The sequence below is a fragment of the Pteropus vampyrus genome, unplaced genomic scaffold (genome assembly GCF_000151845.1).
Source record: "Pteropus vampyrus isolate Shadow unplaced genomic scaffold, Pvam_2.0 Scaffold74, whole genome shotgun sequence".
NCBI lineage: Eukaryota > Metazoa > Chordata > Mammalia > Chiroptera > Pteropodidae > Pteropus > Pteropus vampyrus.
The window spans coordinates 8725016-8747109 of NW_011888855.1; the positions used below are offsets into that span (position 1 = coordinate 8725016).

Genomic DNA, 22094 nt, shown 5'->3' on the forward strand with positions numbered 1-22094 from the left:
TGAAAATCACACACTACTGAAAAGATCCACAGAATCACTTCAGGTTTAGAAAAATTTAGTAACATTCACCACCCTCCCACATAACCACACCAAAAAAAAAAACTATTTTAAAAGGAAAAATAAAATCCATAATAAATAAAAACCAAAAAGACTGCATGTATAATGGAAAAGATTTTGTAAAATAAATTATTAGTTTTGACCAAATAGCTTTACACTCCCCCACTCTGAGATTTTTTTTTTCTTTTAAAGATGATTTTTAAAAGGTATAGCTATGTCCTATATTTTAAATCTGATTATGTTCTAGCACAATCAAAGCATGGTTAGTACTTCTAAACCTCTCCTTCCTCAAAACACAATGGTAACAGGTAAACAGGAAATTTTTTTAATATCGATTCACCCCTTTTTTCCCCAAAAAACTATCCACTATTTAGAACATGTATTACAGCAAGCTGTCACAAATGATCTCCACCTATATGACCCGTCAACAGAGCATCTAATATCATAATAGGTTATCAACATGCCTATTATGGGAAAGTTCTCCTGAAAGACACTGTGACAGTTTACAATGATACCTACAGGTGCTGCTGCTACCCTGCCATAATAGTGTGCACTCAGAACACAAGTCTTGATCTAAATACAGTAGGTTATCTCCTCACACAAATAATTATCTTATTCTTGCTGAGCATGAGAAACAACTAAATTCCCTGGCAAGCTTTATGACCTTATTTTGCTTAGAGTGGGAGCAAATGGTGGGGTGAGCTAAATTCTACCCTAACACTAAAAGATCTAATCATCTAAATTCAAAAAAAATGAGTGTTAAACATATAAAATGTAATCCACCTAACCAAGAAACTCTTTCGATCTAAAAACAAGTTTGCTAACCTATACACAAGTTGAAGAGGAAAGGGCTTTTTCCAAAAAGATTTGAGTCCTCACTAAATGGATCCTTATTGTTCTATCAAATCCAGATGTCATCATTCTGGGGATGCCTGTTAATGCTGTTAATCTTATATCTTCAGCCCATAGCTCCAATACTCCCTGGGCTGGAAGAGGATCATTCCTGCCTCCTGAAAGGAAGCACAAGGAACTGCTGTAAGCAGGAAAATCTGTGGACCTTCAGAGTATGGGGACGCTCCAGAGACATGGCTCCAAAGAATTTACTTACCCTCAGAGAACAAGTTTCCACTCACAATTAAAAGAGACAATGGCATTAACGCAAGTTTACCTTTGTCAACAGGCTACCACCAAATTACTAATGCTGTTTGGGATTTCTCAGTATTTACAATCTAGTCTGCCACTTTATTACTGATTTGTCTTCAGAATATCAATTATCTTTCCTAAGAAAGTTACAATACATCTTTTAGAAACATCTTAAAGAATCATATAACTGAAAGATTATAACATATCTGCTTCAAAAAATATGTACAGGATGTTTAAAATTCAAAACCTACCCAAGGACTTAAAACATTCTAAAAAGCTTCTGCTCAAAAAGACTCTATCTACTGAGTATCTGTGAAGACTATATTGCTGAAATACTCATTGACTCAGGTATCCGCCTCCCATTACTGCTGGCCAAGGAGGTAAACAAGCACCAGCAGCATCAGTTGAATATGCTAACTGAAATGTCGTATTTGAAAAGGACAATAAAATATTATTTCATTCAATTTGGAGAATACAAAACAAAAGTAACAGACGAACTAACAAAACAAAACAAACTCATAGGTAGACAATAGAATGGTGGTTACCAGAGGGGAATGGGTGTGAGAGGAAGGCAAATTGGGTAAAGAAGGTCAATATATGATAATCAAAGGAAACTAGACTTTGGGTGGTGAGCACGCAAGAGAGTATACAAATATCGAATCATAATGTTATACACCTGAAATTTATATGTTATTTACCAATGTAATCTCGATAAACTTAATTTTTTTAAAAAAAGATGGTACTGGGACACACCAAAGAGAAGAACAAAAACATTCTATATATATATTTGTTGAAGCAACTATGTTATAATCTTTCAGTTAATTATCCATGGTTCCAAGACCATGAATTAACTCACTAAAAGGTATACTCAGAGTATCAATACATTCCTAATTGTTCTACAAATCAAATTAAAGTTTTAAGTGTCTCCAAGAAGACTGTGTTCTTCTCTCTGAATATTTTCCAAGTTATAACTAACATCTGAACCTGCACGCTGTCTGAATATTTATGCACATTTAATATGCTATATGTTTACCATTTAAATGAGAAGCTTTGTTTCTTAGATTATATAAAATGTCATAATAGTCATCTAAAAATTTCACCCCAAAATTAAAGAGCTCCAAATATCAAAATGATTAATTAATTAGCAATAAGAGAAAATGCTCACCTCTCAAGGCAGCCATCTTCACTATCACCATGGTCACCACATGGCTCTAACAGTATACCACCTACAGACTGACAAAAAGAACAACACCAATGTATCAGTGGAACTCCCAATACTCATTTATGACAGGAAGTTTCTAATCCCAATTAGGATAGTAGATTACAAATTAGTCAAGTGCCCCCCTTTAACAATTTATAATAGTCTGTAGGTATTACCATCACTATATAGAGAATAATTTATCTTCCTCAAAACCTGAAGGAAGGAGGGTGTGGGGTTGAGGGGGATAGAGGGGGTAGAGAAGGAGAGGGAGAGAGAGAGAGAGAGAGTGTGTGTATGTGTGTGTAAAATGGAGACTCTGCATTTCTCACTACCCTATTAAGTAACAGGTATTACTACAACTATCACATTCCTTTTCCTTCTTTAGAATTCTCTTCTCCCAAAATGATAGTATTGTGGTCCCACTTGCCAACTCAGCCACAAATACAGAAGTTGGTTAACTTCCTAGCAGGTAAGAGAGGAGTCATAGAGTTCACCAGATTCCTTTATCATAAATATTTGAAATAATTGTAAACGTCAGAAACACATAAAAACTCTCCTCCATTTCCTAGTGACACCATCCTATCCCTAATTCCTCCCCAAAATAAATACCTACCAAATCTAACACAAATTGTCCTGTGCATTACTACAAATTATAAACTTTTTAATGTTTTTGATGACCACCTCTGAAATCAACAAAAGATTCAATTCTTCTTAGATTCTTAATAAACTACCACTGGTCCAGTTTTCTTTAATATGAAAGTCCATAATTATCTGAAAAAAAGCTAATAAAATACTTCTCCCTTTTTCAACTACATACTTGTGAAACTGAATTGTCTTCATACACCTCAACAAAAGAACCTATATCAAATGACTAAATGCAGAAGCAGATATAAGAATCCAACTGACTTCAATTAAGTCAGACAGGCATTAACAATATTTATAAGTAAAACCATGCAACTTCTCAAAAAAAAAATTAAATAGTTGCTTTTTATTAAGAAAAAAAATAACCTTATTTATGTTACCTTGACTGAGTTTATCATTATGTTTAAATGAACTAATAAAGTTTTTAAATTTGTTTTAATTTCTAATATGGTAAATACTGATAGATATACCTATGCAAACAATAGCTTTATGGGATCCTCAATAATTTTTAAGAGTATAAAGATATCCTGAGACCTACGGTGTGAAAGTCACTGATCTAGAAATTGACTTCAGCAACTTTCATGCTCTGGAATACAGCTTTACATTCTTAAATATGAAGGTTCTGGACACATGAAATAACCATTATTCTGACCCAATATTTAAAATGAGCCTTGGTGTTTTACTCAAAGAACCACATTCAAGTCCCAGCTCTACCTTCTTCATCAAAAATATGATGAACATAATAGTCACCTATGTGCCTATCTTATAGTTACTGTAAAAGTTTACTATTTACAGAAAAACTGTAAGGTTCTATTATAAAAGCATAGTATTACATCACCAAGTCTTACCTAACCTACAATTATTTTTACTATGAAGTTGAAACAAAATAAAAAACAAATATAATTAATATCCATTATACTCTCCAGTCAGATTTAGCCAACATAAGTCTTAACAAATAGTGAAAAGTAACAAATAAAAAGGCAATTAGTGGCAATATAAAAGACATGTAGTGACAGAAGTAAAAAGACCAGCAGCAAAAAAACAGATGAAATTTAGAGCCAGGTGCAGAATTGTGCTCTATATTATGTCCCAGGACAAAGAAAAATAAGAGTTATTAGAGTCAGGTTAAAATATAGCCAGGTTTCAATTTAACAGAGAAATATACAAATCTCCCTTTGGAAACTAAAATATGTTTCATCACTGAAAGAAATTTTACTTCCTCTGAATTTATTCTAGGTAAAACATTCATTCTTTTGTAAGCTATAGAGAACTTTGGTGGTGGCGGTAGTAGTATGGTAGCAATAGTGGGGGCAGCAGCTACAGCACAATCATATTGGCAGTGTCTTAGGGGCTGTCAGGACTTACTGCCAGGAACTAATTAAAGCCTGATGGGCATTTCCATAATTTCTCTAGTACCCACCCACTCCTTAGCCATTCATAATTGGTGCTTCCACTCTGCTTAGTTCTGCATCTTCCCCTTTCCACCCACTTAGTTTTTTTCAAGCATGCTAGATACTTCTTTTAAATAGGCTAAATATCCTCCATTCCATTCTGTACATTTCATTTGCATAGCACACCCTTACAAAGGAGTACATTAAATATACTTCAATCTAGCCTAATTTCTTCCATCGAATTAATGTAGTCAACACTGATATGGTCTCCACAGCAAAGGAAATCATGAACAAAATGAAAAGGCAACCTACAAAATGGGAGAAAATATTTGCAAATCATATATCTGATAATGGGTTAATATCCATATAAAAAACTCATAAAACTCAATAGCAAAAAAAATCCAATTAAAAAATGGGCAGATGATCTGAACAGACATTTTTCCAAAGAAGACATACAGATGGCCAAAAGGTAGGTACCTGAAATGATGCTCAACATCACTAATCATCAGGGAAATGCAAATCAATCAAAACCACAATGACAGCACATCACACGTGTTAGAATGGGTATCAGCAAAAATACAAGAAATAACATGTGTTGGCAAGGATGTGAAGAAAAGGGAACACTAGCCCACTGCTGGTGGGAATGTAACTTGGTACAGCCACTATAGAAAAGAGCATGGAGGTCAAAAAATTAAAAATAGAACTAACAAATAATTACCAGCAATTCCACTTCTGAATATTTATCAAAGGGAAAAAAAACATTAACTTGAAAAGATATCTGCACACCCATGTTCACTGATGCATTATTTAGAATAACAAGGACATGGAAACAACCTATGTGTCCATCAATGGATGAATGGATTTTTAAAAATGTGGTGTATATATACAATGAAAAATTATTCAGCCATAAAAAAAAAAAAAAGGAAATCCTGGCATTTGTGACAACATGGAGAGACCTTGAGGGCATTATGCTAAGTGAAATAAGTCAGAGAGAAAGAAATACCGTATCACCTCACTTACACGTAAAATCTAAATAAAAAAAAAAAAAATCATAGATACAGAGAACAGATTCACAGTTGCCAGAGATGGGGGTTGGAGGCTGGGTGAAATGAATGAAGGTGGTTAAAAGGTGCAAACTTCTAGTTATAAATAAAACATAGCTGGGGATATAACGTATAGCATAGTGACTACAGTTAATACTGTACTGTATATTTTGAAAGGTACTGAGAGTAGATCTTAAAAGTCTCAACACAAGAAAAAAATTTAACTATGCGTAGTGGTGAATATTAACTAGACTTGATCATTTCATAACATATACTGAGAATCATTATACTATACACTTGAATCTAATATGTTATATGTCAATTATATCTCAATTAAAAAAAGGCAAAACAAAACAAAAAATCTTAATGAGTAGTTGTTTCAGTCGGAGGTTTTGAGTATTTCTGTAACTGTTTTTAAAAAACAAACTGATATGGTCTCATAATATAGTACAAGTCAAATTGACAGCCATCTCTTCCTCTTAGCTGTCTGCTGAGTTTCTCAAGCACTTCTGGCTTCAAGTTCTGAAAGGGGGTAATTACATGTCAGTAGTTTCTCTGTGTTTAGAAGATATGAATAATTGTACACTTTGGCAGAGTACGACCAATGAAGGCCTGCTAATCCTGAAATAGATTGATTTTATGAGAAGTTTGCTGATAAGATCAAGTATTTTTTATATGAATACTAATCAAGCTACTAGTTTCCAGAGTTTCAATCCCCAAAATAGTACAAATTGTTGTACAAATTCTTGTATATATTTAGAAACTGACAGACCCATCTCATCATATCAATAAAAACATCCTAAATATTTACTATAAAATCCAATAGCATATTTAAAAATATACTAATTTGCAAAAGACATACTAAAATAACAAAAGACTGTTACTCAAAATATAAATGGACACTTAAAACAATCCATTTAAAAAATGAGCACAAGACCTTCATTCAGCAAAATATACAGATGGCAAATAAGCCTATGAAAAGATGCTGAACATCATTAAATTATTAGGAAATGGCAAATTAAAACAACGAGATACCACACTACACACCTATTCTATTAGAATGGCTAAAATTCAAAATACTGACACCACCAAATGCTACCAAGGATGTGGAGCAAAGGAACTCTCATTCACTGCTGGTAAATGAATAAGAAACATTGAAATTTATGCAGGCATTCAGTTCATAATAAAGGTGGCATTTCAAATCGGTGGGGAAAAGATATTTATTCAAGAAATTCATGTATCGGGAAAACTAGGTAAACATCTAGGAAAAAAGCTAAATCCATTTTTCATACCTTAACAATGATAAATTCTCAATAAGCCAAATATTTAAATGTGGAAAATGAAACCACAGAAGTATTTTAAAAGAAGAAAATTAGTTTATAATCTGAGATTATGGAAGATCTTTCTAACAAGACATAAAATATAAAATCTTTTTTAAAATGCTGATAAAACAGAATAGTATCAAAAATTACCTTAATAACAAAATGGAAATATTTGCAACTGATCACAAAAATGGGGGGGGGGCTATTTCCTTAGTAAATAAAAGGTGCCTACAAATCAAAAAGGCAAAAGAAAACCCCAATAACCTAAAAGAAAAATGTGCAAAGGGTATGGATAATTGGAAGTAGAAATGACTCAATGTTTCTACAGAAATGTTAATGAAAATTACAACATACAAGTTTCTCTTACCAGGGTGTAATAAAAAAATCTATTATTGGTAAAGGTATTATGAAATAAGTATTCCTATATATTACTAACTGTAAACTGGTTCAGTGGAGGGCCACTTAGCAATATATGATAAAATTACAAGTGCTTAAACTTTGACCCAAAATTCTACTTCTAAGATAGCTTTGTGCAAGGTGAAATGGTATATGTACAAGGCTGTTCACTGCAGCAATTTTTAGGATAGGACAGTGATTTTTTTTTTTTAGAGTTTTATTATATGTCATTATGGTAGAGTGGAGATTAATATGGATAGGGATAGAGAAGTGACTTTTCTATATATGTGTTATATATAAATTTAAAAATTTTAACCATCTGAACCTATCCCTTTCAAAAGACAAATATATAAAAATTGTATTTTAAAGCTCTATAGAACAAAAATCAATTATTCATACACATAAAGCATTTAGTCACTCAAGATTCCTTAAGATTAATTTCACATTGGTTAATCACTGGGGAACTGTGGTCCGACCAGCAGCACCTAATACTCTTCGGTTATTTTAAATGTTAAAAAGTAATCAAGTTTTCTTATATTTCAAGTCATTTTCAGAGAAACAATCTTCAAAATTATTTTTTGTAGCTAAAATTTTGACCTTCTTACAATATTTCTAGCCCAGGGGTTGGCAAACTATAGCCAAATACAGCCTGCTGCCAGTTTATGGTTGTAAACTAAGAATGATTTTCAAATTTTTTAATGGTTGAGGGTTGGGGGCTCAAAAGAGGAATATTTTGTGACAGGTGCAAATTTTGGAAAATTCAAATTTCCGTGTCCATACATAAAGTTTTATTGGAACACAGCCATGCTGTATTGTTTACATATTTTCTATGGCTGCTTACGTGTTACAACAGCAGAGTTAAATAGTTGTGACAGAATGTAAGGCCCACAAAGCGTAAAATATCTATAATCTGACCCTTTCGGAAAAAGTTCACTGGCCCCTACTTTATCCAGTCTTACAACTTCTCTGGAACTCCAGTTACTTTCTATCTAAGTCACTTGAATCATTCCAGGTCACAAAATTTGTGTTAATCATCAACTTTTTGTCTTCCAGGAAAACAAATTCTGTTAAGATAATGTCAAATATATAACCTTTGTTTGAGCAGGTTCACTACAAACATGTCATCAAATTTCAGCTAGACCACTACTGGTATTCAAGCACTACAGATGCACTTCTGCTTGGTCTCTGTTCTATGTGATTTCTCTCCATGGAGGCTCTTATAAAACTTTAACCAGCTTCTTCAAACTCCAAACTCTATTCCTGTCTTCCCACCCTCTAAAGAGGAGGCATTTCATTTTTAAATGGTGAAAACCATCTGGAGTAAGTTCCCCAAATTCTTCCTCCTTCAAAAGTATTCCATATCTCCCCTTCAATTGAGGATTAAAAGTAACTTCCTATGTTGGAAGTACTCAACCTGTGCCCTGAATCATCTTTCCTCCACCCCCTACCTCCAACTTCCTCTCCTTGCAATGTTCCAGTAATTACCCTGTTTTTCTGACTTTTTTTCAGCCTCTCCCTATCAGTGACTGATTTCCATCCTTCCAACCAACGTGTTCAAATCTCCTTCCTATAAAAACAAAACACACAAAACAAAAATTCTTCTGAAACCAGACTACCTCAACTGTTCATTTTTATTTTCAATGCAAAAACTTGTCCAAGGCATTTCGCTTTGCTGCCTCTACCTGCTCATCTAACATTAATTCCCCAACCCTTAACATTAGCCTTTTTCTTTGAAATCCACTACCCTACCAAAACTCCTCGTTTTACCAATAATTTATCACTAAATCCAATGAATTTTCTTTAATTGAAATTCGTCTAAATTATTTGATTAAAAATCAAAAGATTACAGCCATACCACCCTGAACAAGCCCGATCCCATCTGATCTTGGAAGCTAAGCAGGGTCGGGCCTGGTTAATACTTGGATGAGAGACCACCTAGGAAGACCAGGCGCTGTAGGCGTAAAAAAATAAAAAAATAAAAAAAATAAGAGCTTGTAAACTGACAAGGTCCTTGCAATCTGTGAAGTCAACCAAAGGTTGCCTTGCCTAAAAATTAAATAAATAAAAATAAAAATAAAAATCAACGGAAAGTCAGAAACCTAAATGTAAAAGAGTATACTGAAGTAAAATCATAATCTTATCAGCCACAGATGGCCAGTGTAAATGTTTGTTGCACTTCTTAATCTTTTTGACTAAAATTGAGACTGAATTAGTTCCAGCAACCTACACTTGGATTTTTTTCAATATAACTTTACATAAGGACTATTACAGGTCTTTAAAACATTATTTTTAATGCCTCAACAATATCCCATTTATGAATATACCATGATTTATTTGACCCCTGCTAGTTAATAAAAATTTTTTGTTTCCCATTTTTTTCTACTGCAAATAAACCCCCAATAAGAATTCTAGTAGACAAATCTTTGCATGCTTCTCTGATTTGTATGTATTTTCTTAGGACACAGTCCTAGATTTTGAAATTTCTAAGTAAAGGGGACTAAGGGGGATTTTAAGGTCTTTTGTTCTTATTTTCAACATGTTTTCAGGAAGTTGTAGTGGTTTATATTCCCAGTGTCTGTGTCTAAAACTGCCTATCTCACCTTATTCTCACCAGCATTAAATATATCATTCCTGGATATTTTTTAATTTTTTTGTTCGACATGAGGCAAAATGAGGGTGGAGCACTGTTTCCTTAGACTTTTAACCTCAAGCAAGAAAATAAATGAAAATTAAACTTACTCTTGCTATTTCTACACATTTGCCTCCTACTCTTTTATTTTACTTCTACAGTATAACAATTTTCTTCCTAAAATATAGATCTAGTTATAAACTGCCTTTGCTTCAAAGTCTTCTATAACTTCCTTCTACTGAGAAGATTCATAATTCTTAATTAAGATCGTGTTCCAGCCTTTATACGACATAAATCTATTAAAGTTTCCAGAATTATCTTCCACAACATACCCTCCCAAAATATCCTGAACACTATATGACTAGCATTGTTTCACTAACATCCAATATCTTCCTTAAGTTCTACTCCTACTGTTTCTTTAGTCTTTTCCACAAAACTCTAACAAAATCTAACCTCCATAGGTCAAGTTCAAAAATTCCCCTTGTGGGGTCAAATACGTGGTGACAGAAAGAAATCTAACTATGGGAAGTGAACACACAGTGTAAATATATATATGCCTTATTGTTAAAGTGTACAGCTGAAACAATGGATTTCATTAAATTATTTAAAAAATAATAATATAAAAAAAGAAGTACAAATTGCTGGTTATAAAAAAAGTCATGGGACGTGAAGTACAGCATAGAGAATATAGTCAATAATATTGTAATAACTGTGTATAGTATCAGATGGGTGCTAGATTTATCGGGGTGATCACTTCGTAATTTAAATAAATGTCTAATTGTTATGTTGTACACTCGAAACTAATATAATATTGTATGTCGACTGTAATTGAAAAATAAGTTAAAAAAATTACAACCAGGTGCTGTAGGCATAAAAAATAAAAATAAAAAATAAGGGGCTGTAAGCTGACTATTTGAGGTCAACCAAGGGTTGCCTTGCCTAAAAAAATAAAAAATAATAAAAAACAAAAAATGAAAAATGAAGAAAAAACAAAGAACAAAACAATTACAAAAATCCCCCTTGTGTCAAGAAGCCCTCCATAATTTCCCTGTCCAGAAGTTCTTCTTCCTTCTCTTCTACGAAATTATAGTACTTCATCTCCACCTCCAACAGTATTAGTTATATTCTATATTATAAACTGTGTGCATTTACAATCTAGATTATCAAGTCAATGAAAACTTAAAGCTGGTGTATTCCTATTTATACTTCCAAGTAACTAGGTATTATACACTGCATTAAGTAAGCATGTGCTCAATTGAACTGACTTATTCAAACAATAAGAATATCAGTCTGCATCTTAGCTGTCTTTCAAGGCCAAGAAGCCATCTCCCATTAAGATTTCCTAAAACTAGATACAAATCAAGTCTCAATAAATTTAAAAACATTGAAATCATATCAACCGTCTTCTCTGATCACAATGGTATGAAACTAGATATCAACTACAAGAAAAAACTAGAAAATACACAAACACATGGAGGCTAAATAACATGCTACTAAACAATGAATGGGTTATTAATGATATCAAGAAAGAAATCAAAAGATACCTAGATAACAAATGAAAATGAAAACACAATGACTCAAATTTATGGGACACAGCAAAAACAGTCCTAAGAGGGAAATTCATAGCAACACAAGCCTACCTCGAGAAATAAAAAAAAAAGCTCAAATAAACAATCTAATCTTACAATTAAAAGAACTAGAAAAAGAACAGCAAACAAAGCCCAAAGTGAATAATAGAAAGAAGGAAATAATAAAGACCAGAGAGGCGATAAATGAAATAGTCAAGAAAAACAATACAAAAGATTAATGAAACCAAGAGCTGATTCTTTGAAAGGATAAACAAAATTGACAGACCATTAGCCAGACTCATCAAGGCAAAAAGAGAGAGGACTCAAATAAATCAGAAATGAAAGAGGAGAAATAACCACGGACTCCACAGAAATACAATGGATCATAAGAAAATACTATGAGCAATTATACGCCAACAAATTGGACAATCTGGAAGAAATGGACATATTCCTAGAAACATACAATCCCCCAAGACTGAGTCAAGAAGAAACAGAAAATCTGAACCGACCGATTACCACCAATGAAATTGAATCGGGTTATCAAAAACCTCCCAAAAAACAAAAGTCCTGGACCAGATGGCTTCATAGGCAAATTTTACCAAACATTCAAAGAAGAATTATCACCTATTCTTCTCAAACTATTCCAAAAAAGCCAAAAAAAAGGGAAGGCTCCATAACTCCTTTTATGAGGCCACTATTACCTTGATTCCAAAACCAGGCAAAGACATTACAAAAAAAGAAAACTATAGGCCGATATCTTTTATGAACACTGATACAAAAATCCTCAACAAAATATTAGCAAACCAAATTCAGCAATACATTAAAAATATCATACACCATGATCAAGGTGGATTTATTCCTAGGATGCAAGGTTAGTTCAATAGCCGCAAATCAATTAATGTGAGATACCACATTAACAAATCATATGATCATATCAACAGATGCAGAAAAAGCGTTTGACAAAATCCAGCATCCATTTATGATAAAAACTCTCAGCAAAGTGCAAATAGAGGGAACTTATCTCAACATAATAAAGACCATATATGACAAACCTACAGCTAACATCATACTCAATGGGGAAAGGCTAAAAGCATTTTCCTTAAGATCAGGAACAAGATAAGGATGCCCACTTTCAACATTCCTCTTCAACACTGTATTGGGAGTCTTAGCCACAGCAACAAGACAAGAAAAAAATAAAAGGCATCCGAATCGGAAAGGAAGAAGTAAAACTCTCGTTATTTGCCGATGACATACTATATAGAGAGAACCCTAAAGATTCCACCAAAAAACTGTTAGAACTGATCAATGGATTCAGTAAAGTAACAGGCTACAAAATAAATATTCAGAAGTCAGTGGCATTTTTATACACCAATGATGAACTTTCAGAAAGAGAAATTAAGAAAACAATCCCATTTATAATTGCATCAAAAACTATAAAATACCTGGGAATCAAATTAATGAAAATGAAAACACAACTTATCAAAATTTGTGAGATGCAGCAAATCAATGCTTAGAGGGAAATTTATAGCACAGAATGCATACATTAGAGAAAAGAAAGATCTAAAATCAATCGTTTAAATTTTCATCTCAGGAAACTAAAAAAGAAGAGTAAATTATATCCAAAGAAATGAGATTTAAAAAAATAAGAATTAAATCTCTGAAAGAATTAAATCTCTGAAATTGTAAATAGGAACTCAATAAAGAAAAATCAATGAAACTCAATGCTGGTACTTTGAGATCGATAAAATCCATAGCTTCTAAGCAAGCTAGTTAAGAAAAAGTGAGAGAGGACATAAATTACTAATATCAGAAATGAAAGAGCCCATGGACATTAAAAGGATAGTAAAGGAAGACTATGAACAAAGCTATGCTCACAAATTTGATAATGTAGATGAAACGAACCAATCCCTTGAAAGATAGTCTGTAAAAACTCACACAAGAAACAATCTGAATAGCCCCATATTATTAAATAACTTGAATCAATAGTTAATAACCTTCCAAAACAGAAAAGTACCAGGCCCGGATGGGTTCACTGGTGAATTCTACCAAACATTTAAAGAAAAAATTAGATCAATTCTCTACAATCTCTTTCAGAAAACGGAAGAAAGAATACTTTCTAACTCATTCTGTGAGGCTAGTATGATCCCAATGCCAAAATCAAACAAAGGTATTACAAGAAAATTACAGACCAATATCTCTCATGAACATAAATGCAAAAATTTTCAACAAAATATCAGCTAACAGAATCCAAAAGAGTATAAAAATAGTTATACACAACAACCAAGTAGGATTTAGCCCAGGTATGCAAGGAGAAAGGAAAGCCTCGTCAATAAATGGTGCTGGGAAAACTGGAAAGCCACCCTGCAAAAGAATGAAACTACATTGTTGTCTATCACCACACACCAAAATTCACTCAAAATGGATTAAGGACCTGAATATAAGACCTGAAACAATAAAATGCACAAAAGAAAACATAGGAACTAAACTCAAGGACATTGGACTTCAAGAGAATTTTATGAATTTGACCTCAAAGGCAAGGGAAGTAAAAGCTAAAATAAGTGAATGGGGCTACATCAAACTAAAAAGCTTCTGCTCAGCAAAAGAAACCGTCGACGAGGTAAAGAGACAACCATCTGAATGAGAAAATGTATTTTCAAGCAATGCCTCCAGTAAGAGCCTAATATCCAAAATATACAAAGAACTCATATGACTCAATAACAACAAAAAAAAACAAATGATCCAATGAAAAAATGGGCAGAAGACCTGAAGAGACACTTCTCCCTAGAGGGTATACAAATGGCCAACAAATATTTGAAAAGATGCTCAACATCGCTAGCTATTAGGGAAATGCAAATCAAAACCACAATGAGATACCATCTCACACCTGTTAGAACAGCTATAATCAACAGGACAAGTAATAACAAATGCTAGAGAGGATGTGGAGAAATAGGAACCCTCATACACTGCTGGTGAGACTGCAAATTGGCACAGCCACTATGGAAAACAGTGTGGAGGTTCCTCAAAAAACTAAGAATCGATCTACCATATGATTCAGCAATCCCTCTACTAGGTATTTACCCCAAAGACTTGAAAATCCATATCCAAAAAGATATTTGCACACCGATGTTCATAGCAGCATTATTCACAGTGGCCAGGACATGGAAGCAACCAAAGTGTCCTATGATAGTCGACTGGCTAAAGCAGCTGTGGTACATATATATAATGGAATATTATATTACTCAGCCATAAGAAAAGATGAAACACAGCCATTTGTGACAACATAGATGAACCTCAAGATAATCATGCTAAGCAAAATAAGCCAAACAGAAAAAGTTGAAAATCACATATCAGTTATATGTGGGATATAAACCTAAAAGCAACAAATGAGCAGGACAGAGACTCATTAGACTAGTGGTTACCAGAGGACTATATAGACTAGTGTTTACTATTGGGGTGGGGGAGAAGGGTGAAGTAGACAGGGTAAAGAGAGTCAAATATAAGGGGGTAGGAGTAGGGTGAAGTGGTTAAAGGGGATCAAATATATGGTAGCTGAAGGAAACTGGACTTTGGGTGGTAAACACACAGAATATACAGATGTCAAATTATAATGTACACTTGAATATTATATAATTATATCAACCAATGTTACCCCAATAAACTTAATTTTTTTTTAAAAAAATGTACCATTCTGGTGAATGATGTTGATAATGGGGAGGTTATGCATGTATGGAGCTAAAGAGCATATGGGAAATCTCTCTCAATTTTGCTGAAAACCTAAAACTGCTCTAAAAAATAAAGTCTTAAAAAAGAACTCCTGCTTTCTTAATAAAGTAACTGATACACTGATTTCATTCAACAAATTTACTGAGTTACTTACTATGTGCCAGGTGCTATTCATTTGTTTGGTCATATATTCCACAAATACTTAATGAATACCTACTATGTGTTCTAGATAATGGGAATGCAGTAATGAACAAAACAGATGAAAATCTTAGCCCTCATGCAGTTTATAGTCTAATGGTGGAAGACAGGCAATAAACTAATAATTTAAAAGATGTGTGCAAAGGTGATAACAGTATCAAAAAGGAGAAGGGCAAGGATACAAAATTTAAAAACTGGAAGGGGTGAGTCAGTGGGAGGGACTGCTAATACACAGAGTGATGAAGAGATTTGGCCTCACTTCTCTGAGAAGGTAAAACCGAGGAAAGATCTCTAGGGTCAGATAATGAAGCAAGCCATGGGGATGTCTGAGCAAATAGCAATCCAGACAGAACCTTAAAACTGAGCCGTCCCAATCATCAACCAGTGTATTCTTATTGCCTATTGCTATATTTTTATATCTAGGCGGCAAAGGAAGGTTCTGAGAAAAGAACTGACATTATGTTATTTTCATTTTAAAAGGATCACTCTGGCTGCTGCACTGAGGACAGACCATAGGGAGACAAAGATGAGATCAGTTAGGAGGCTATATTAACCTAGGTGAAATGATGTTGGCTTGGATCTGTGTGGTGGCAATGGAAATAGTAAAAAGGGGTCAGACTCTTAGATAAACTCTGAAGGTACAGCCAACAGGACTTTGGAAACGACTGGATGTAAGTGAGAAAGAAAGAAAAACTGAACCAAGGTTTTTGGCTTGTGTGTATGTAAGGAGAAAGTGCCCTTTAATGAGATTTTAAAGACAAGAGGAAGAGCAGATATGCTAACAAGATTACAAATTCAATTTGGTGTATGCTAAGTTTAAGATGCTTATAAAATATTCAAATAGAAATGTTGAGTACAACAGCTAGATCTAGGAATTTAAAGTTTAAGAGAGAGCTCTGCATTGGAGATATAAATTTAGAAACCTTTAGCATATATGTTATCTCATTAGATGAAATGAAATTGGTGAAGACTGAATGAAAATGATGAAAATAATCTGAGAATTAGGCTCTGGGCCATAACAAATTTCAGAGGTTCAGAGCATGAAAAAAAAACAGCAAAGGGATAGAGCAGCCAGTCAAGTAGGAAAAACCCTAGAAGAGTGAGATATCCCAAAAACCAAATGAAGAAATGTACCAAGGTAATGGGAGAAATTAATTGAATAAAATTGTGCTCTTAGGTCAAGTAAAAGGTACAACAGACATCACTGGTGACTTAAAGGAGCAGTTTCAGAGGAATGGTAGGAGCAGAAGGTTGCCTAAAGTGGGTTCATGAGAGAATGGAAAGAGAGAATTAAAGAAAACAGACACAGACAATTCATTCAAGTAATTTTATTATAAAGGGAAGAAGAAAAATAGGGGTGTAGGTAGAGTAAAGGGTCAAAGAGGGTTTTTTCCTACTAAACATTGAAGAAGTAACAGTATAAATATTTTACACTAATGGGAATGATCCAGTAAACAGGCAGAAATTGATAGGGAAGGGCAAGGAGATGAATACAGAAGCAATAACAGTGACTAGATGAAAAGAGTTTAATCCAAAATACCAGTGGAAGTAATAGCATTAATAAATAAGCAATATACAAATCCAGTCAGTGAAAGTAACAACGGCAGCTTAATTTCTGTGACATGTTTTCCGGTTTACAAAATAATTTTATACTTCTTCTGATATTTACAGTAATCTCCTAACATAGGTATTACTCGCCCCCTCCTCCGCCCCCCCCCCCACTGTTCTTTTAAAAGCTCTTCTCTCGTTTCCCAGATTTTTTCTATAGAAACTTTCTATAGAAAAGAGTGGCTCACAGAAGTTAGGTAACTTGGCCAAAGTCACACAGTTATTAAGAGGTAAAGCTAGAATACAAATCTCGATCAACTGACTAAATTCCTTATTATATCTACTTTATGGCTTGGAATGAAACATTCTGAAGAAAACTTATCAATTAAGTATCTTAAAAAGTGTCATTAAAAACTCAACTTTGAAATGTCTTAGAAATATGCTGCTTTTACATTTATTGAAATTATGTTAAAAACAATGTTACTACTAACAACTGTGACAATGAAAATAATTTATTTTTAAGATGATGTTCATGGATTTTCTCAAATTATGAAAAGATTCCATGTTCTTCAGAAAAAAATCTGGGAAACAAGAAGAGCTTTTAAAAGAACAGAAGTCAATCATAATACCAACTACCTCACTTAACATAGTAATTTGTTTCTTTCCAGGAAAATATTTAAAAATAAGGCATTTTTATACTTATTTCTCTAATCGATGATGATTCTGGACCTCTACCGAGAGAATGTAGAGGTCTACATTCAAGATTTATAATCAAGACAAATGTGTGTTAGCAAAAATAGTGAACTATGGCTTCTGGTAACAAAGAAACACATGAAGTAATCAGATTTTTTAAGTCTTTGCATTTCTTACCTGGTTATTTTCTTCATCCTCAAATACAAAATCTTGCTGCATAACTTCATTGTCTAAATTAGTGCTAGCCACAGGTTCTGAACAGTCTCTGTTACTTTCACTGGCATTAATAATATCAACAGCAATATCAACCCTAGTAATGAAGATTAAAAACTCAAATCAGGCCAAATGTCAAATATATAATGCCTTTAAAACAAATATCAACAATGATCTGAAACTTTTACTTGTTAAAGAAAAATGTATCCTTCTCATAAAAAGCCCCACTTCCTTTTTCCTGCCAAGTTAAATCATTAAATGTGCTAACTTTATTTTTGTCTCTCCATGGGATGCTGTGGGGAATCTACCTTGTTATCCCCTTCGAAAAATTTCAAAAGCAAATGAATGATTTAGAAAATAACTTATGTGCCAAAATAATGATTTCTCTCATAAATGCACACTCTCAATCATAATGACCTGTTTGATTAAAATACAAGTCCAGCACTAGACACCATAGCATCTAACACCTTATTAAGTACAACAGGAATAACTTCCTACTGCAGATTTCCCATCTTACATAATTTAGAATTTTTTGTTTACAAAGATACTACGACCACTGATAAAACATGAGTTACTTCTTCAGTAACTCTGAGCATGGATTAAGTTTTCAGGATCTCCAGTTAAGCTAAGGACAAACTCTAAGGAATCTGTTTATATTACATCCTTTAAAACATTTTCCTACTTTATCTAACTTTTAGATACTGCTTTTTTCCTTCATATTCAGCCCAAATACTCCCTATAGATCTTATATCAGTTCTAATCATGCCCTCAAAGCACACAAACCAGGGCTATCACAAAGAGCTGCAGGCTGATGATGCCATCCATGCAGACTACATGGCACACCTGCAGTTGTACATATGGTATTCTTAAACATATTCCAACTACTGGTTTTCATATCCAATTAATTTTTTGTTTCACTTCATTTTAATAGCTATTCTAGTGTACTAGACATATTGGCCTTTAAAAAAATCTATTCCTTAAAAAAAAACAAAAAACCACTCTATCCAATCATCTACTTTTTTTACCTTCCAATGACTCCTCCAAATTTAGGTACACCTTTCTCATTTGTCCCCAAAATAAAAACTAATAAATGAAAACTATGAAATCATTGCATACAGTCTCAGAGTAGGCACTCATATCCTAAAGAGCAAGGCTGAGGTAATAGGAAAGGAGATGAGGCTTTCATCCATTTAAAGGTAACAAGTCAGATGAAGAGTGAAGTAACATCACATATCACTAATAGAGGTATTGTTAACTTATACAAATTCAACTATTAACAGTTACACTAAAAAAAAAGCGTGTAGGGTAGGCAGAGACTGGGGGCAAGGGATAACAATTTAAATAGCAAAGGATGATTCTACTCACCATTTCAATCAATGACATCATGCACCAGGAATGATGTCAATCTACTGTCTCTGTAAATTACCTGTCTAGATCTCTGCATGTCTCTCCTGGTGTGACCATCTGTTGCACAGAATATGGGTCTAATTTTTTTTAAGTTACTTTTCATACAATGAAGTCTGTAAAGGTAAACTAACTATCTGGTGTTCAGGGAGGAAAATATGGCTATGTTGGACTTAATAGATAATGTATGAGATTTTCAATGTCATATAAATACATATAATTTATATACAAGTACATACAAAGTTAATTTACATAATGACTTTCAGAAATCCCCGAGTAAGACTATTTAAGTAAAAATATTTAAGTAAAAATGTTTTTTTATTAAAGATAAAACAACTTTATAACTCTTAATAACAGTAAAATGTTTTAAAAGTTTCTTACTGGTTATTAGATCCTTCTCCATCACAATTAGTACTTCCTGCTTCGTTATTACACACCAGACTTTGCTGTTGTAAATTCTTAAGATCATGATCTATGCTGCTCTGCAGATCAAAAAGGTGCTGTTCCACAGCTGCTCTAATTGTTCTTTCTAAAATGCTACAAAACAGAACACATTTTATTGAGAAGCAGTCACCCTAACTGGGTATTTGACCATATACACGCAAATGTTAAAACCTATGACCTGTAAAACAAATTATTATGGTATTTAATGGGTAAGGTAGTCTACAGCCATGCTACCCTGAGTAAGCCTGATCCTGTCTGATCTCGGAAGCTAAGCAGGGTCGGGCCTGGTTAGTACTTGGATGGGAGACCACTTAGGAAGACCAGGTGCTGTGGGCATAAAAAAATATAATAAGGGATTGTAAGCTGACAAGGTCCTTGCAATCTGTGAGGTCAACCAAGGGTTGCCTCGCCTAAAAAATAAAGTAATAATAATAATAACAATAATAATAATAATAAAATAAAACAAATGGATAAGCTAGAGTGTAAAAAGAAATACAGAAAAGAAATACATGATACTAACTTAAATTTTAAAATGGAATTTGCCCAGATATTATACAAATTAATCATAATATCATTATCACTACTGAAGTGGGAAGGACTAGTTGTCCCAATAATTCATCCTCACTACTATATAAAAAGCCACTTAAACAGACTTTTCAAAGGTATGTTTATAAAACAAAATAATTTACCAACACTCAGCTAAATAAAAGAAACAAATTGTAAGGATATTGTTTGTATTTTTTATGTAAAGTCTATTTCTGAAAGAAAATGTAAAAAAAACTCTCCTGACATTTTTCAATCATTTTAAAAGATCAAAAACTCACCAGAAGAAAGTTCATCTTTATTTTGTATATTAGTGTAATGTGTTCCTTATTTATTTGTTCCCATTGCAGTACGTAAAATACTAACTAGTTTCACTGCTGTACATACAATCTTTCCTCCAAAGTAAGCACAATAAATATATGATTTTCATTACTATGGTTTAGTAATATTAAAAAGTGTTTTATTAATTGTCTTATTAAAGTATACTACTTACTCCGCAGAGGCTGGTAAGATGCCGATGGGAGATATATGGGCACTGTAATCAAAGAAAGAAATTAGATATAAATTTCTTCAATACTAAATGACTAGAAAATGTGCTGAAAACTGCCACATTTGCACTACCCTGACACAACCAGGAGAGCATACTCTAAGTTTTATGTTCATCTCTAGCAGAGTATGATTCTAATTTTCTAAATTATCTTTTCACACAAAAAGACCCTTAAATACATATTTTCTCCCTCTCCCCTCACCCCATTTTACTTTTTAACACCTACTTGCAATTCACTGACAGTGCAGTATGCTGAAGGGTGTGAAGAAAATTTATAAATCAACACTCTTCTTTATGATTTAATTTGTGATTTCTGTTGAACTTTACCTTATACCAAATTCTCAAAAAGTTCTAATTCTCAACTACTTGGTCCATCGATCTGTTACTAAAGCCTTGTACTTGTACCATGTTTTAATTTTTGGTAGAACTTCTATCTTCTCTGTTCTTTTTCATATTTGCCACTGTTAGTCATCTACTTATTTTCTCAGAGGAATTTTCTCACCCTTATTTATCAGATTAGATTATCGCTAAGATGCTAGTAGATAAATGGACATAAGACACTTCAGAAACAATCAAATAAACAAAAATAATCAGAAATGCGAATTTAAAATAAGGATTAGATCAAATTAACATATAAATTAATATACATTTTTTGCTGATGTTAATATACTATAATGATAAAGGTTATAAAACTGAAACTCATGTTGCTGGTAGGAAGGTAAATTAGTAAAACTCAGATGGAAATCAATTTGGCAATGTGTTTTAAAAGAATCCTAAAAGTATATGCATGTCTTTGACTCAAAAATCCCACATGTGCAGCTCTATCTAGAGTCTATCGAGTCTACCAAAATCTAACCTAAATTTTTAAAATACCACAAAACTTATATCGTAAGTTCTTTGAAGCATTATTTTTTCAATTTTATTATAAAATTTTTCAAAAATTTTATAATAAAGTTGAAAAATCATACACAAACACCTTAAAATCCACCATCTGGAGTCTATAATTAAATTTTTACTATATTTGCAGATTTTTAAGAAATCCACAAATAAATATATAAAATGGACTAGGGTACAGTCACTGGACCTTTTGAAATTACTGATATTCATAAAGATTAAGAAGTACCATGAGAAAGTATTTTTATATGTGCATAAATGATGTGTGCAACTGTATCAAAATGGCTACATTTAAAAATGTGTTTTTATAATTATATATACAGGCTAGTAAAAGTTAAACCAGAATTTGGGAGCATTCTTACTACCTCTAAGACAGGGATGTGATCCATGGACTTCCTGTATGAGACTCTCCGGGAGTGACAGTGTTATTTTACTGCAGCCCTGGACCTTACCCAAATACCATAAAGCCAAAGTAAATAAGATAGTACAGTATTG

General features: G+C 33.2%; 1 protein-coding gene and 2 pseudogenes across 5 annotated transcripts in view; 2 read left to right on the forward strand and 1 right to left on the reverse strand.

Annotated features, from left to right (window-relative positions):
- FAM13B (family with sequence similarity 13 member B) overlaps positions 1–22094 on the reverse strand; it is a 72061-nt gene that overhangs the window by 18437 nt on the left and 31530 nt on the right. For all 5 annotated transcript variants that reach the window (XM_011362381.2, XM_011362379.2, XM_011362383.2 and 2 more), the window contains 4 exons: positions 20652–20693; positions 19553–19708; positions 17732–17864; positions 2366–2433 (listed from right to left, as the gene is read on the reverse strand). In XM_011362381.2, the coding sequence (XP_011360683.1) occupies positions 2366–2433; positions 17732–17864; positions 19553–19708; positions 20652–20693 (399 nt within the window). The remainder of the gene's footprint in view (positions 1–2365; positions 2434–17731; positions 17865–19552; positions 19709–20651; positions 20694–22094) is intronic.
- LOC111741198 lies at positions 9037–9155 on the forward strand (annotated as a pseudogene).
- On the forward strand, positions 19833–19951 carry LOC111741196 (annotated as a pseudogene).